Source organism: Schistocerca nitens, chromosome 1 (assembly GCF_023898315.1).
Source record: "Schistocerca nitens isolate TAMUIC-IGC-003100 chromosome 1, iqSchNite1.1, whole genome shotgun sequence".
Taxonomy (NCBI): domain Eukaryota; kingdom Metazoa; phylum Arthropoda; class Insecta; order Orthoptera; family Acrididae; genus Schistocerca; species Schistocerca nitens.
The window spans coordinates 1,131,909,419-1,131,927,722 of NC_064614.1; the positions used below are offsets into that span (position 1 = coordinate 1,131,909,419).

Below are 18,304 nucleotides of genomic sequence, written 5' to 3' on the forward strand. Positions count from 1 at the left end.
TCCTCAAGAAGGAAGAAGTGATGTTGGTTGCTGGGGTCTGGAGCGAAGTGGACGCTATAACTCATGCCATACTATTGGGTTCATGTCATGATTCTGGGCAGGCCACTCCATTTCAGAAACGTTATCATCCACAATCTGTTGCCTCCTGGATGCTGCTTTGCGACAGGGTGCGCTGTTACGCTGATACAATCGTCGTCTCCGATATGTTCCCCTACTGCACACAGTAAATAATGCCCTAAAATGTGTTGATATCTTACCGCATTTAGCGTTTTCTTAGGCGCAATAAGGGGACCACACCATAGCCACGGAGAATACCACCTTACCCGAATTTCAGTGCTGGCACAACATATGGTGGAAGATGACCTTTCGTGGGAATTCGCCAAACCCAAATACTTCCATTGAATTGACACAGTCTGTAGGGTGACTCATCCAATGTCCTGTAGTGAAGCTATCTAAACCATGTCAAGTGCCAGACATGTGTGGCTTATGAGGAGCTGTTCGACTATTGTACTTTATTGTGTTCAATTCCCTTAGCACAGACACTATGCTAACTGAACTCCTGGTAGCACTTTGCAACTTACTAGTGGTCCTTCCACTGATTTCATGCGATATACTCTACTGGCCATTAAAATTGCTACACCAAGAAGAAATGCAGATGATAAACGGGTATTCATTGGACAAATATATTAAACTAGAACTGACAAGTGATTACATTTTCACGCAATTTGGGTGCATAGATCCTGAGAAATCAGTACCCAGAATAACCACCTCTGGCCGTAATAACGGCCTTGATACGCCTGGGCATTGAGTCAAACAGAGCTTGGATGGCGTGTACAGGTACAGTTGCCCATGCAGCTTCACCACGATACCACAGTTCATCAAGAGTAGTGACTGGCGTATTGTGACGAACCAGTTGCTCGGCCACCATTGACCAGACGTTTTCAGTTGGTGAGAGATCTGGAGAATTTGCTGGCCAGGGCAGCAGTCGAACATTTTCTGGATCCAGAAAGACGCGTAGAGGACCTGCAACATTCGGTCGTGCATTATCCTGCTGAAATGTAGGGTTTCGCACGGATCGAATGAAGGGTAGAGCCACGAGTCGTAACACATCTGAAGTGTAACGTCCACTGTTCAAAGTGCCGTCAATGCGAACAAGAGGTGACTGAGACGTGTAACCAATGGCACCCCATACCATCACGCCGGTTGTTACGCCAGTATGGCGATGACGAATACACGCTTCCAATGTCTGTTCACCGCTATGTCGCCAAACGTGGATGCGACCATCATGATACTGTAAACAGACCTGGATTCATCCGAAAAAATGACGTTTTGCCATTCGTGCACCCAGACTCGTCGTTGAGTACACCATCGCAGGTGCTCCTGTCTGTGATATAGCGTCAAGGGAAACCGCAGCCACGGTCTCCGAGCTGATAGTCCATGCTGCTGCAAACGTCGTCGAACTGTTCGTGCAGATGGTTGTTGTGTTGCAAACGTCCCCATCTGTTGACTCAGGGATCGAGACGTGGCTGCACGATCCGTTACAGCCATGCGGATAAGATGCCTGTCATCTCGACTGCTAGTGATACGAGGCCGTTGGGAACCAGCACGGCGTTCCTTATTACCTTCCTGAACCCACCGATTCCATATTCTGTTAACAGTCATTGGATCTCGACCAACGCGAGCAGCAATGTCGCGATACGATAAACCGCGATCGCGATAGTCTACAATACGACCTTTATCAAAGTCGGAAACGTGATGGTACGCATTTCTTCTCCTTACACGAGGCATTACAACAACGTTTGACCAGGCAACGCCGGTCAACTGCTGTATGTGTCTGAGAAATCGGTTGGAAACTCGCCTCATGTCAGCACGTTGTTTGTGTCGCCACCGGCGCCAATCTTGTGTGAGTGCTCTGAAAAGCTAATCATTTGGATATCACAGCATCTTCTTCCTGTCGGTTAAATTTCGCGTCTGTAGCACGTCATCTTCGTGGTGTAGCAATTTTAATGGCCAGTAGTGTATTAAAAACACCCTCTGCAATGTTCGAGGGTCCCTGTCTGTCAACACATGCGGCCTGCCTGGTCTTGCTTTATCTGTGGTTGTTACTACGCGTTTCGACCTGACAACAGTCGAATAGGGAAGCTTTAGAATAGTTTAAATGTCCTTCATGGATTTGTTACTGAGGTGACATCCAGTGGCTAGTGCTCGTTCGAACTCACTGAGCCGGCCGGAGTGGCCGTGCGGTTCTAGGCGCTACAGTCTGGAACCGAGCGACTGCTACGCTCGCAGGTTCAAATCCTGCCTCGAGCATGGATGTGTGTGATGTCCTTAGGTTAGTTAGGTTTAATTAGTTCTAAGTTCTAGGCGACTGATGACCTCAGAAGTTAAGTCGCATAGTGCTCAGAGCCATTTGAACCATTTGAACCGAACTCACTGAGCTCTGCTGATCGATCCACTCAGCTATTACTGCTTATCTGCTGACAACACTGTACTCCCCGCCTTCTTTTATATTGGCGCGTTTGTCTCTCGCGACATTCAGTGGTCAAATCCGCATTACGTAAGGCTGTCCGGATATTTTGATCAGATACCGACCTTTTATGTATCGCTCCTGTGAAAACGTTCTTAGACTAATTGCAGCGAGCACAGAAGCAATGACGCATTCATTTTTTCCGTACTTGTACGCGAACAGAATGCGAAGAAGCTCTAAAGATCGATTCACACTGCACGTCAACGGTACGGAACGGCAGGCGAGGTCACAGTCAAACCATGGTGTGTCCACGTTATGCAGAAAGTCGAAACAACGCCACTTCTCTTGTGAAAGAGAGGTTGTGACATACCATTCGCAGTACAAAAATCGTAATATAGCATCGGAATTAACGAACTAACAATGACAACGTTTTTTAATCAGGGAAGCAAACTTCATTACAGATTTTTGACGAAGTTCGCACGGTATGAAGTGAAACAATGGGTTAATTCCAGAATGAGAGTTTCACTCTGATGCGGAGTGTGCGCTGATATGAAACTTCCTGGCAGATTAAAACTGTGTGCCGGACCGAGACTCGAACTCGGGACCTTTGCCTTTCGCGGGCAGGAGAGCCTCTGTAAAGTTTGGAAGGTAGGAGACGAGGTACAGGCAGAAGTAAAGCTGTGAGGACGGGACGTGACTCGTGCTTGTGTAACTCAGTTGGTAGAGCACTTGCCCGCAAAAGGCAAAGGTCCCGAGTTCGAGTCTCTGTCCGGCACACAGTTTTAATCTGACAAGAAGTTTCAATGGATTAATTGTCGTCCCAACACTTCAAAACTTGATACTTATTTTCTAGAAAAAGAAAAAAAAACACAAACAGTTATGTGTGTGGTGTCTGTTCTTTCGGACGAAATGATATATATACGCCTGACGGCAAATAATATCTTCAGTACCCATGCACAGCACGTCCGAACTCTTGCGGATATCAAGTGAAGGTGCGAGCAGTGAGGATAATGGACAGTGGGCGCCGCATGTGTAGTGTACGACAAGTTCAGAATTGGGGGTGGACGTGAAGAATGATCAGACAGCCGAAGTGCTTAAGGCGACCTCTCGCTCAAGGCGGAAAATCCGGCTTCGAGTCCCAGTCCGGCAAAAATTTTCAATTGTAGCCATTGAATTTATTTCAAAACCCGATTGTGGCTGAGGTCTGCGTTTCTATTAAGTCACATCAGTGTAACGAAGACGATAGACAGAGATTTTTTACGTTGCCCATTGTGTTCTTTTCTTTCTAAATGCCACATAACGTCAAGAATTAACGTACTTTTCACGTTTTTTACTGCTAATAAAAGACTATTTCGCAAATTTTTGTTTTTCTTTACACACAGCCTAAGCTTTTTCTATGTCCAGCTACTGTAAAAGCCGATTGCCATGCCGGAGTGGTAACACCGGTTCCCGTCAGATCACCGAGGTTAAGCGCTGACGGGCTGGGCTAGCACTTGGATGGGAGACCATCCGGTCTACCGAGCGCTGTCGGCAACTGGAATGCACTCAACTCTTGTGAGGCAACTGAGGAGCTACTTGATTGAGAAGTAGCGGCTCCGGTCTCGTAAACTGCCATACGGCTGGGAGAGAAGTGTGCTGACCACAGGCCCCTCCACATCCGCATCCAGTGACGCCTGTGGGCTGAGGATGACATAGCAGCCTGTCGGTACCGTTCGGACAGAGTTTCGTTTTTAGCTGCTGTAAAACCTACATTATTTTTCACTTTCAGATATGTGGAATTGTTTGCTGAAAAACACTCGAGGAAAAGATGTCCAAATTGTCATGGAACATTTTCAATGTGTCACGAAACAAAGCAAATCCGACACAAAAGCATGAATCCACACACTGCAAATGCTCCATGATGACGTGGACATCTTTTCCTCGAGAATAACTTGACTTCCGACGTTAGCGGGTGGGGCCACCATGCCATCACAAACGTCAACGTTAAAAAATTTTTCACGGAGACCTTGACGTCGATGTTCTGTTCCGTCCAGTTCTGTTGACGATCTGTGTGAATACCGCCATTTGAGTTGGGGTTGGGCTGATTTGGGGGGAGGAGGCCAAACCGTGAGGTCATCGGTCTCATCGGATAGGGAAGGATGGGGAAGGAAGTCGGCCGTGCCCTTTCAAAGGAACCATCCCGGCATTTGTCTGAGGCTATTTAGGAAAAACCTAAATCAGGATAGCCAAACGCGGGATTGAACCGCCGTCCTCCCAAATGCGAGTGCAGTGCGCTAACCACTGAGCCACCTCTCTCGGTACCGCCAGTTGAAAGGCAGTGTGGAGTGTTCTGGTGTTCCGTTCCGCTCTGCTCCTTTTTGTCAAGTGTGAGTCAACCTTAAAGTGTGAGTGCTATGGGAAGTATAGGCTGTCGTACCTTCCTCTATAGTTTAAGAAAATCGTAACTTGGAAACTACTAGTCACAAAGAGTCGTGATTTGTTGTAAAACGTGTAGCAGTTCTTCCTTTGTAGCAGGAGTACATCAGAACATAGAAGACTCAATGTGTAATCTGATATACAGAAACCAAATCTGTGACAAATGTACATTGTCGGCGCCGGTATGGGAGAGCACCCAAAAAAATACACTTACAGTGAGGTGGTTCAAAAGTTTTAAAGCGAAAAGTAGTGTCAAACACCTTCCTCGAAGATGACATCTCCCTCTGCCTCAAGCACTTGTTGACAGAGCGGAAGCTTCATTTCAACGCAGCCTCCAGAGATCGAGTCGTCGTGAATCACATGAAACGCAGGAAGCGAGATCAACTGTCCATAAAGTGTTACATAAGCTATTACGCGTTTATGCCTACAAAGTGCAAAATTTGCATTTAATGGTCCAAGCAGTGCAGTGAAACGTTCGTCCTCTGCAGTATGTATTTGCCCACCCCATCTACTCTCCATAGATGCTGACAATGACTACTACAAAAAGTGCCTCTTTTCAGTTTTGAATTTTTAAGATATGAATCGCCACAACATTAGGATTTTGGGCTCGGAAAATCAAGACAACGCACCTGAACGCATCCGTGATAGCCCGAAGCTTAATGTTTGGTCTGGACTAATGCACGACAGAGTGGCAGCCCCATTTTTCTTCGCAGAGAATACCATAACGGCAAATGGTTACCTGGACACGCTCGAACAGTTCTTGCTGCCATAGATCAAAGAGCTGCATCCATCAATCATCTTCTAGCATGCTGGGGCACCTCGACATTGGGATTTGAATGTGCGCGTTGTGCTGAGAGGTGGATGGGTCGTGATGGTCCCTTGACCTCTAGACTTATTTTTATGCGGTTACGTGAAAGATTACGTGTACACAACACCAGTCAGTGACATTGCTACCCTTCGTGCACGAATCAATGAAGCTGTCAGAACCACTGATGCTGCATTGGTGACCCGTACCTGGGCAGAAGTTGAATATCGCCTTAATGTTCTACGTGCCGAGTGGCATACACTCTGAAATTCGGGCACAGCAGACAAACTTTAAAGGGTCCTACAGTTTTACAACAAACAATGACGTTCTCTGCCATAACTAAAGTTTTGATTTCTTGAAATGATAGTGGAACTTTATCGACACTGTCTACCATTTACCACGGACTTGTATGACTATATGATAGCGGAACAAACACTGGTAGCAGTTACTTCTGTAAAATATCTGGGATTATGCGTGCGGAACGATTTGAAGTGGAATGATCATATAAAATTTATTGTTGGTAAGGCGGGTACCAGGTTGAGATTCATTGGGAGAGTCCTTAGAAAATGTAGTCGATCAACAAAAGAGGTAGCTTACAAAACACTCGTTCGACCTATACTTGAGTATTGCTCATCAGTGTGGGATCCGTACCAGGACTGGTTGACAGAGGAGATAGAGAAGATCCAAAGAAGAGCGGCGTGTTTCGTCACAGGGTTATATGGTCAGCGTGATAGCGTTACGGAAATGTTTAGCAAACTCAAGTGGTAGACTCTGCAAGAGAGGCGCTCAGCATCGCGGTGTAGCTTGCTGTCCAGGTTTCGAGAGGGTGCGTTTATGGATGAGGTATCGAATATATTGCTTCCCCCTACCTGTACCTCCCGAGGAGATCACGAATGTAAAATTAGAGAGATTCGAGCGCGCACGGAGGCTTTCCGGCAGTCGTTCTTCCCGCGAACCATACGCGACTGGAACAGGAAAGGGAGGTAATGACAGTGGCACGTAAAGTGCCCTCCTCAACACACCGTTGGGTGGCTTGCGGAGTATAGATGTAGAACAGTGGTTTATAGAGTACAGCAGTTCAAGTGCAGTGCTGAGTATTGGCATGCAGTTGCGTTCACCTTTGGCTGAAACTCGCTGTCGACGACCTCGTGGTCCAGCTCCCTCTGGAGGTGACGGAGGACGGCGGCGTCCAGGAAGGACACGTGCGCCGGCGGCGGAGGCGTCGCGGGCGTCGCAGAGGGAGGCGGCGCCGAGGCCACGGAGTTGGCGGGGGTGGGGGCGGGCGCCGGCGTGGGGGCGGCGCTGAACGAGGGCCGGGCGCTGGCGGCCCGCGAGTCCAGCGGCAGCGCCGACACCTGCGTCTCGCCGGGCTCGGGCATCCCCTGGAACTCCTTCTCGGGCTCCCGCGAGCCGTCGCGGCCCTTCTTTCCGCGCTTGCGCCGTTTCCCCCTGCGCCGCGGGAGGTCCTCGTCGCCGCTGCCGCCTGTCGTGTCCGTCAGCACCGTCGACGTCTCCGGACTCGGCTGAATCTTGTGGATGGGAGGTAACTGCAACTAGCGAACGAAAGCAAACACCCCACTTTAATACACCCGCCACAGAGCGACTTGGAAAGCGCGGGTCGCTCGCTGTGGTTTGGAGGTACTGTCGTTCGCTATTAACCCTTACGCTGTTGCCAGCATGCCTCTCGCATTCCGGCGTTTGTTACGGCTCTTCGACTGCTGACGCTTGTAGAGAGACGGCTTTCCGGCCAATTTCAAATACCGGGTGATCAAAAAGTCAGTATTAATTAGAAAACTTAATAAACCACGGAATAATGTAGATAGAGAGGTAAAAATTGACGCACATGCTTGGAATTACATGGGGTTTTATTAGGATGGCGCTCCACCCTCTAACAACCCTACCACAACAAAGGTCAAAATTTAATGATTGTGGTGTTGCTCACGCTGATAAATACTGCATTTTTGGGCAACAACAGTCACATTATGTGGCAGGTGTCATTAGACCACAGTTAATAAAGGCATTTCATGTAATAATCAAAAAACTAGGCACTCATCTTTTTGTGTTTCCCACGCTGGTCTCGTCGTAAAATCATGGCTCAATCGTTGAAAATCTAGGTGGTTATGATTCCAAGCTCGGATGCAAAGAGGCCTAGGTTTTATCCTGCTATATTCAAAAGTTTTGTAGATGCACTTCTCAAACCATTCTTGAAGATTACACTTTTGCAGGACAATGGTAATGTAAAAAAAGCAATCAGCACTCCAAATTTAAGTTCACTTCCTTTTAATTGCCTTTATTGCAATATCACCTAACACACAAAACATCACTTCACAATACAAAACATACTTGAAAACATCTTCCTCACATTTTATAAGCCAACTATAATATGCGTCTTTCCAACATGACGTTCCAAGACTTGACCTTCTCAAGGTCCGAGTCTCTAACAAGTCAACAACCAACTAACTACCGCTTACGCGCCCAAAAATCAGAGTTACAAGTACGTCAAAGATCATAGTGACAATAGAAAGAATACACATAAGAATAATATCATTGCAAAATAAACATATCGATTTATCAAAAGTGAAATCAAATCTGAATGTTGTCTCAGAAATATGTTAAGTAGTTAACAGAAATACAGTAGAATATTACTGGTATCGAGAGGTTCAGGTGAGGTACCATAATGGTTACGTAATTCAAGTACCACTACAACCCCATATTGCTAGACGCGTGAGAGACCTCTTGCACGCGTCGTCTGGTGATGATCGTGTGCTCAGCCGCCACTTTCGTCATGCTTGGTCCCCAGACCTTAGCCCGCGCGATTATTGGTTTTAGGGTTACCTGAAGTCACAAGTGTATCGCTATCTCTAGGGATGCTGAAAGACCACATCCGACGCAAATGCCTCACCATAACTCCGGACATGCTTTACAATGCTGTTCACAACATTATTCCTCGACTACAGCTATTGCTGAGGAATGATGGTGGACACATTGAGCATTTCTTGTAAAGAACATCATCTTTGCTTTGTCTTACTTTGTTATGCTAATTATTGCTATTCTGATCAGATGGCCGGCCGCAGTGCGCGTGCGGTTCTAGGCGCTACAGTCTGGAGCCGAGCGACCGCTACGGTCGTAGGTTCGAACCCTGCCTCGGGCATGGATGTGTGTGATGTCCTTAGGTTAGTTAGGTTTAATTAGTTCTAAGTTCTAGGCGACTGATGACCTCAGAAGTTAAGTCGCATAGTGCTCAGAGCCATTTGAACCATATTTGATCAGATGAAGCGCCATCTGTCGGACGTTTCTTGAACTTTTCTATTTTTTGGGTTCTAATAAAACCCCATGTCATTTCAAGCATGTGTGTCAATTTGTACCTCTCTATTTACATTATTCCGTGATTTATTCAGTTTTCAAATTTATACTGACATTTTGATCGCCCGGTATTATCATCCAATTTTTCGAGAACGATTAGACGAGAAAATTTGATTTTCTCACATCTTACAGTATGATATCTTCACTCGATAGAGATTTGAAATCATTTTCATTATATGTCGTAGTTATGGCGCTCCCTCAAATTAAGCAAAACACTGCACGAAATTTTAAAGAGGTCGGAGAAGTAATAATGCATTGCGTAAATTTTACGTATGATTAATTTCAGCTCATACAGTGCAGTGAATGAGACGTAAATGACATATCAGAATTTTATTTAAAATTGAGAGCAGAGCGATATCTCATTTCGTTCACGAGTTACTAGATTTTATATCCGAAGAACGGCTGCGCTCAACGCGCCCATTCACTTCCTTGCGCATCGCTATTCACGATATTGCAACGACATTTTGATTTCATTTTTTTTTTTTGGAAGTGATTGCACGCAATAAGGCATATATGTTGCAAGATAAATACTCTAAACATAAAATACTCGAAACATTTTGATTCTCCTAGATATGGAGGTAACTCGACCGCAGCAGCGAGAGGTCGCCAGCTAAGGATACACTAAGACGTCCGTAGCACTGTAGGAAAATCCAAGCAGCGCTCGTACTCATTTCGACAACAGCTGGGGAACGGCGAAACAGCACGTGTGTACATGCCCACAGCAGCGAAACGGGTAATAAAACACCAGGGGTTCTGGCTTCGATCTCAGCACTACTTAGGGTCTGAGTATGATCAATCAGCAACGGCAGCACGAAGATATACGGTGTTAGAAGTCATCCTCGTTCCGCCATCGAGTCACGATTCCCACCCCACGCCCCCGCGCCGAGAAGACATTTCAGCAAAGCTATTTACATCTTAACACATTTTTATTAGATCTCTTACTTATCTACGTAGTTGTTCGGTACAAATATTGCAGTTCACTTTAAACCAACTTCCCGAAGACCTATAGGCTTGAAACTTTTAATGGAGTTCAGAAGTGGATGACAATGCAATGTTAACTCTCTTTCTTGGCTGGTGTATGGCGGAGGGTACTTTATTTCACATTATCGTTTCTAGACGAGTTAGAGACTTGAAAGTTTCAACATAGCTCAGAACTCACTGACAATGCAATATAAACTCATTTTCTCTTCTGGTGTGAGGCGGAGGGACTTTGTTTACTACTATCATTTCCCAGTGACCTTGACACTTACTTTCAACTTAGCTCAGAACTCACTGACAATGCAATATAAACTCATTTTCTCTTCTGGTGTGAGGCGGAGGGACTTTGTTTACTACTATCATTTCCCAGTGACCTTGACACTTACTTTCAACTTAGCTCAGAACTCAATGACAATGCAATATTAGCAGGCTTTCGTGTGTAGTTTGTGGCGGAGATACTTTGTGTACCAGCGTTATTTCCCCCTTTTTCTGTCCCACTTGCTAATATTTCATGGTGAAAACGGGAAAAAGGGTTACAGGTTAAGTACCTGTGTGAGCTCGATTCCCTATAATTTTTATCTTCGAGTTCTTTTCGTGAGATAATCGTGGGAGGAATCAATGTAGCGGTTGACTCAAACGAAGAGAAACTGAAATAATCCTGAAATTTACTACTTGTCGAAGTGAGTACGAGTGCTGCTTGGATTTTCCTACAGCGCTAGAGACGCCCAAGTGTATCCTTAACTGGCGACTTCTCATTAAAATGTTTGAAGTCGAATGAAAAATTTGAAACACTCGATACTAAACAGCATAAAATGATCAATTGAATAAAAATCTTTTATAATATAACACGTTTTCTAAAAACGAACTTAAATGTATAAAATAATTTCTCCTAGCTTCATACAGATTCCTAACCCCATACAGATATCCTCAAAATTTGTGCTTGTGAATTTTTTAATCGCTATTACAATACTTAAAGAATTTAAAAGGAGAAACATGGGGTGCAAGCAATACATAATTGATGCACGAATAGTTCATCTCCTCATTATTACTGCACGCGCCCCACGTTTTTTGTTTAAATTCTACAACTAATTTCATAGCTATTAAAAATTCGCAAGCAAAAATAATCAGTAATATCTGCATGGAGTTAGGAATCTGTATGGGCCTAGGAGAAATTATTTTATACTTTTTTCGTTCGCTTTAAAAACGTGTTATGTTAAAAAATAGTAAGTCATTATTTATAAATACGTTTTTAATTTTTTAGATAAGTCTCGGAGAAAAAAGTGGAATGAAAATGCTAAGGAATTCTATAAATTACGTGCTATGTTTGGCATGGGATACGTATCTATTAATAGCACGAGGGCCCGCCCCTAGCTTACGGTCTAACCACCAGCGCAAAGCACATCATCGTGGCAAAGGCACAACTTCACAGGCCGACTGTACCTGCTGTCAACAACAAATCCAACAAACATCGTGAGACGATATGCACAACTGGCAAACTATAAGGACTTGAGTAAGGCGAGACAGAAGGGGAAAGCGCTCATCTAGGGAAAAGTAACAGAATGACTGGCTTCGTAAACGTAGGTGAAAGCGTTTCGCGCCGAGCGATTCTAGGCGCTTCAGTCCGGAACCTCGCTGCTGCTATGGTCGCAGGTTCGAATCCTGCCTCTGGCATGCATGTGTGTGATGTCCTTACGTTAGTTAGGATTAAGTACTTCTAGGTCTAGGGGACTGATGACATCAGCTGTTAAGTCCCATAGTGCTCAGAGCCATTTGAACCAAAGCGTTTCGCATCAAATACTCGCCCTCATACCCATGTGCTTCTCTAATTTTAGGACTAATAATTTTCAAATATTATATTTCTCTGAACTGCAGTCTCTTGCAACTTATGATAAAACGATGTGTTACACACTGACATTAACGATTTTCAATTTTTATATTAAAATGTATTTTCTGCTGTTATTATTAAAAGCGGTAGTGAAACCATTTGTTTTTTGGGGCAGGGGGCGAGACAGATAGTAACAAACTGTGACCACCTCCAGAACTGAACCTAGATCCACGTCTGTGCTGAAACTGCCCCGAAAGCCGTAAGAATCGGTGAAGTTCAACGACAAGACGATGCAGAAAGCAGTGGAAACTGCTGCACTAAAGACACACAACGAGTACCCACAGGAAATGTGGCACGTATCTGAAAAAACTGTCGTGATGTTCCCTCCACTGACAAAAAACTACGGATTAATCACACGTTCGGATCTTTGGGAGGCAGAATGAGAACCGCGAAACGGTAAAAATTAGGAGACGCAGTGCGGAGTGTCGGAAGTCTGAATTTGATAAAGAACATACAAAACCTTACAAGTCAAATGCTAAGTGTCACTCTAGATATATTAATACCCAGTCAAGTAAAATGGAAAGAAGATAAGGATTCCTGATCAACTGATCTTCCTAAATTCCTATACCGTGTCTGATAGAGTTACAACGTCACTGGTGAACCTTAAAGGTTTACTTCTTCTCCCTGAACTCTGATTTCTTTTCCTTATCATTCTTTGGTTTGTTTTACTGTTCGCTCAGTGTAAGGATCGAATAATCTAAGGGATAAGCTACAATCCTGTCTGAGTCTCTTCTCAATTAGTCTCTCCTTTTCATGTTAATCGACTCTTATGATATGTATAACTCTTCAGTACTTTCTTTACTTGTTCAGATAAGTTGACAGTGACATTAGGAAGAAATGGAGTAGTTTTAATTTATATTTTTAGGATGTTAAACTCCCTTGAATGCATTATCATCTCCATAACATTCTTGGAGTGTTTCTCCTCTTCATCTTCGAAATTCGGTACTACAGTTAACGCAGCCAGTTCACGAGCGTAGATTTTTTGAAACAAAATCTGTGTGGTTACCACGCCACATGCACCCAATAACTGGCACTGGAAATAAGGGTAGAAGAAGGGTAAAAGAGCGAAACTGGCAGAATTACAGACCAGTATCCCTAACATCAGCATGCTGCAAAATTCTTGATCGTACTCTAAGTTCGAATATAATAAATTTCCGTGAGACGGAAAAGCTTCTGTTCATAATTCCGCATGGAGTTAAAAAGCTTGCCATATTTTCACGCGATATACTGTGAATCATGAAAGAAAGACAACAGTTACAGTCTGCATTCCCAAATCTTCGGCAAGCATTCGACTCGATGCCTCACTGCAGAGTGTTAACGAACTTGCGAGTATATGTAAAAGGTTCCCAGATACATGAGTGGCTCAAAGACTTCTGAAGTAATAGAACCCATGTAAGGTGTCCGGATTTTACGGACATTACATGAGCTCAGTCCATAACGATAGTAAGATACAGTATGAGATCCTCAGAAAACTATACTATGAACAAAAAGTAATGGCAGTAATCTCATGTACCGAAAAGTACAAAACAATATCTACCAATGTAAGGACAGGGGCATACATTAAGAAGTTAAACTGAAACGCATTTTGGAGACGAACTGATCAGGTGGTTAATAGCATTGGAAAACCCCACTTAAGAAGAGAACACCGAGCTTCAGCGCAGAAAGGGATAAGGCCAGAACATTACATTATTCCTTTTAACGTAAATACGGCCAGGACTGAGGGTAAGTGGCTGCACGGCCTTAACAGGGCTAGTGGCGATCCAGCAAGAAAGATAAAAATTCACCTCTAACGAGATGGTGGTTGGCTGAATCCATACTGGGCAATGCAAACGCGACATGGTGGGTAGGTCTTCATTACATAAAAACATTTTGAGAACTAAAAATTTCTAGATCTCTCTCATCTAGTGACGGACCACACAAGTGTGTGGAAAACTTTGAGGGCGGTGAGAGCTTTGCATCTCCGAAGTGTGGACGACATGCTTCACATATCGTGGCGACAGACAGCAAAGAGGTTGTTAATTATTCCAGTGGGAATTTTTGTGGGCAATGAAATTGTGCACGTCGCTCCAAGCTTTAGTGAGTGTGCAATAGCCATTATTTCGACTAGGGAAACATTAACGTTCTATGGAACGCAGGAAAGTTGAGACTGAGTGAATTCAGTAAAGGCCAGAGTAGGGAATTAGCGTTTCAGATCCAGCACGGAAACAACGCCGTTGCAGATCCCGATTGGTAAAGTACCATCGCACATTATGCCACAGTAAATGTCGAGTCGAGATTTTGCTCACTCCAACCTGCATACACTTTGACCATTGAATATCAAAAGCTAGGATACTAACCTACCCTCACATTGAGTAGATGGGAGTTTTTTCATTGGTTTAAAAAGGTAGGTTTATTCTCCACCAACTTAGTGCATTGACTAGCTATGAGATCGTAGAAGTAAATTTAATAGATGAAGATTTTTGATCATTCTTGCCTGTGAGACCATTTTCATTTGTAGAGATAACGATTTAATAATTGCCAATTCAATACATCCAAGAGTTAAATATTTTGTTGTTGAGTGTTGAAAGTAATTGAACATGATCGTTGCGTATCGATTGACCCCTGAAAGCACAGTTGATAAATTGTATGTAGAATGAAAAAAAGAACAGCTGTTTTGTCTTTCTAGAATAGACTCCAAACTTTCACTTTTATTAATTCATGCATTCTAGTTACATGACAGCAGCATTTCTAATTAAATTGTTACATTCTGCACCTAATATTAGCTACCTTACAGGGTCAGATTCGTATCTATATAGAATGTCTGTTTAACAAGACAGTTCAGATGGATTATCCATTTGCACATATGTATCTTACACCCAGTACATCGTCCTCGACAGCGAGTGTTCGTCAGAGACCAGGATAACGACAATGTCAGGGGTGCTCCTGGAAAGTATGATAGGAATGCTCTTATTCTCTGCAATGACGTGACGGACAGGGTGTTTGTGGCTGTTTGCTGATGGCTCTGTAGTGTGAGGGAAGGCGTCGTTGTCTAGTGAATGTAGGTCAACGCAAGATGACTTAAAATTTATGGTTGGTGTGATTAATGGCATCTTGCTCTAAATGTTGAAAACTCTAAGTTAATGGATATGAGTAGGAAAATCAATCTTGTAATGCTTGAATACAGTATTAGTAGTGCATGCTTGACACAAGCACATTGACTAACATCTAGGTATAACACTGCAAAGCTATATGAAATGTTATATGAATGTGTGGTGTCTGTTCTTTCGGACATGTCCAAAAGGACGGACCCCACGCAGTCATATAATTGATACGCCTACCTGGGACCCACCTTCTTCAGTGTGGATGCACAAATACGTCCGATCTCTTGTGGAATCTCTGAGTAGCGAACATGGAGTCAATGGACAGGGACTGCGGATAGGTGGCACCGTGGGGATGTGGATCGGCCTTGAGGCGTGCTGAGATAGTCTGCGCAGTTGGGATAACGCTGTGTCCCTGATGTAGCGGTAGTTAACGCACCTGCCTAGTAAGCAGGAGATCCCGGGTTCGAATCCCGGTCCGATACAAATTTTCACTCGTCGCCACTAATTCCGCTTAATGTCGAGTTGCAGCCGACAGCAGCGATGCCCTTCAATTTATCATATGAAATGGATCGAGCATATAAGTACGGTAGTAGGAAAGGCGCACGGTCGATTTCGGTTTTTTAGGAGAATTTTAAGAAAGTGTGATACATCAGCAAAGGAGAACGCGAATTCCGCAAAACACTGGTGCGACCCATTATTGAGTATTGCTCAGCTGTCTGGAACTCCACCAGGTCGGATTGAAGAAAAAAATGGAAATGTCATGTGACTGGGGCCTCCCGTCGGGTAGACCGCTCGCCGGGTGCTAGTCTTTCGAGTTGACGCCGCTTCGGCGGCTTGCGTGTCGATGGGGATGAAATGATGATGATAAGGACAACACAACACCCAGTCCCTGAGCGGAGAATATCTCCGACACAGCTGCGAATCGAACCCGGGCCGTTAGGTATGACATTCCGTCACGCTGACCACTCGGCTACCAGGGGACAGATTGAAGGAAGACATCGAAGCAGTTCACACGTGGGCCCCTAGATCTGTTACCAGTAGGGTCGATCAGCATGGGAGTGTTATGGAGATGGTTCGTGGACTAAAATGGAAATTCCAAGGGGGACGGCGGCAGTCCTTTCGGTAAGCACTATTGAGAAAATTTAGAAAACGGGCATTCTGCTATCGACAACGTCAATTTTACGTGAGGACCACTAAGACAAGAAAAATTCTGATTTGATCCATTAGAAATGGTTCTGAAATAAGAACTCGTATAGTGGCATATAGGTAGTACTTTTCCTTCGCTCTATTTTCGAGAATAAGAAAGGAAATACTAGTGGTGGCCCAAGGTACCCTCCGCCATACACCTACTGCGCCTTGCGCAGTACATGTGTAGACGTAGGTGTGCAAAGATCAGCGGCCACAGATCAGTTAGCGAGCACATACAATGTAACCGTTTTCTGATCGATCACCAAGGGCGTTCGAGTCGAGTTAGCGTTTACATGTCGTGTGAAGGTCGCAGCCGCGGTAATGCCACACCGAGACGATGTCGTCCGCCGAGTTGTCCACGTCGCTCGTCGACCGGAACTTGCGTCCTCTCAAGCTGCTGCATTTACTGTAAGAACTTCACGAGAATGATCAGTATTTGTGACTAATGTGTTGCCAGCAAGTCGAGAGAAACACAAACCTGGAGATTTAATTTCAGAGCAAGCTATGAATGTTAGCTGAGGACCAGTTTCGTCTCATAGGTTGCGTTAACAAGCGATACTGTAGTTTCATTCATCTATTTGATACAGCGATTGGCAGATGATATTTGAAGTGATCGCTGTATCAAGTAGAAATCTACAGAGAGCAGTCTTTGAATGCTGGCTCCTATTGTGGCTAGAACCGACGTTGGAATCTTCTTATATGTCGGTCAGGGGGCCTGAAGATGTAATATATCGCCGGAAGTGGTAGCCCAATAAAATTACGATTTGGAAAGACGGTTGAAAGATGTTTGATTTGATATTCAATGCTGCTTCTGCTTACCAAGCATCCCGACTCATCCTTGTGTCCTTCATCGCAGTGAATCGGGCACGTTTTGAACTCACCTGGTTCCATTCTGTTGCTTCATACGCATTGGTCACACGCCCCTGTGACACCTGGCTTGGGCACTCACCAATGCCTTTAAATGTTCCCGCAGCCAGAAATCCAGTGGATTCCAGTGATCCGATCGGCCAGGCCATTACGTCGCGCGATCTATGGAAAATATGGTGGTGCTCCATCGTGAATAAATGACAGTACGTTTGTGCCGTACCTGTGCAGGATGTGCGTGGTTATTAACAGTTACTTGTAATGGGTGGCTGGATGCCCTTTCTGTTGCTACCCCATTACCTCCCGGGACGAAATGTGTGTAGCCGAGCTATCTGCATGTAGTGTTATTTATGTGAAAGTGTACGAAAATTTTTAGAACATTTGCGAATCGACTAACTGAGGCAGGACTTCGGTACCACTCCGGTATTCACATAGACGGGTGGGGGAAACCGCCTAAAAACCACGTCAAGCTTGGCAGGCACACCAGCCCTCGTCCTTATTTACTGGGTGGATTCGATCCAGGATCGGCGCTTCAACACGCACGGCTATCCGGGCGTGTATCAATAAACTGTTGCAATAGTTAAATTTCTGCGAATCTTTCTTTTTTTTCCTCAAGAGTGCCCGTTTTCGTTTTATCCTGCATCGCTTATACAGGGTGGTCCATTGACCGTGACCGGGCCAAATATCTCACGAAATAAGCGTCAAACGAAAAAACTAAAAAGAACGAAACTTGTCCAGCTTCAAGGGGGAAACCAGATGGTGCTATGGTTGGCCCGCTAGATGGCGCTGCCATAGGTCAAATGGATATCAACTGCGTTTTTTTTTAAAATCGGAACCCCCATTTTTTACTACATATTCGTGTAGTACACAAAGAAATATGAATGTTTTAGTTGGCCCACTTTTTTCGATTTGTGAGAGATGGCGCTGTAATAGTCACAAACATATGGCTCACAATTTTAGACGAACAGTTGGTAACAGGTAGGTTTTTTAAATTAAAATACAGATCGTAGGTACGTTTGAACATTTTATTTCGGTTGTTCCAATATGTTACATGTACCTTTGTGAACTTATCATTTCTGAGAACGCATGCTGTTACAGAGTGATTACCTGTAAATAGCACATTAATGCAATAAATGCTCAAAATGATGTCCGTCAACCTCAATGCATTTGGCAATACGTGTAACGACATTCCTCTCAACAGCGAGTAGTTCGCCTTCCGTAATGTTCTCACATGCATTGACAATAGGCTGACGCATGTT

The 18,304-nt window shown here is 44.5% G+C and overlaps 1 protein-coding gene and 1 pseudogene across 1 annotated transcript in view; one reads left to right on the top strand and one right to left on the bottom strand.

Moving 5' to 3' along the window:
* LOC126232198 (ensconsin) overlaps positions 1 to 18,304 on the bottom strand; it is a 110,120-nt gene that overhangs the window by 39,340 nt on the left and 52,476 nt on the right. The window contains exon 5 of the mRNA XM_049942528.1: positions 6,806 to 7,240. Within this exon, the coding sequence (XP_049798485.1) occupies positions 6,806 to 7,240 (435 nt within the window). The remainder of the gene's footprint in view (positions 1 to 6,805; positions 7,241 to 18,304) is intronic.
* Positions 3,883 to 4,000, top strand: LOC126205799 (5S ribosomal RNA; annotated as a pseudogene).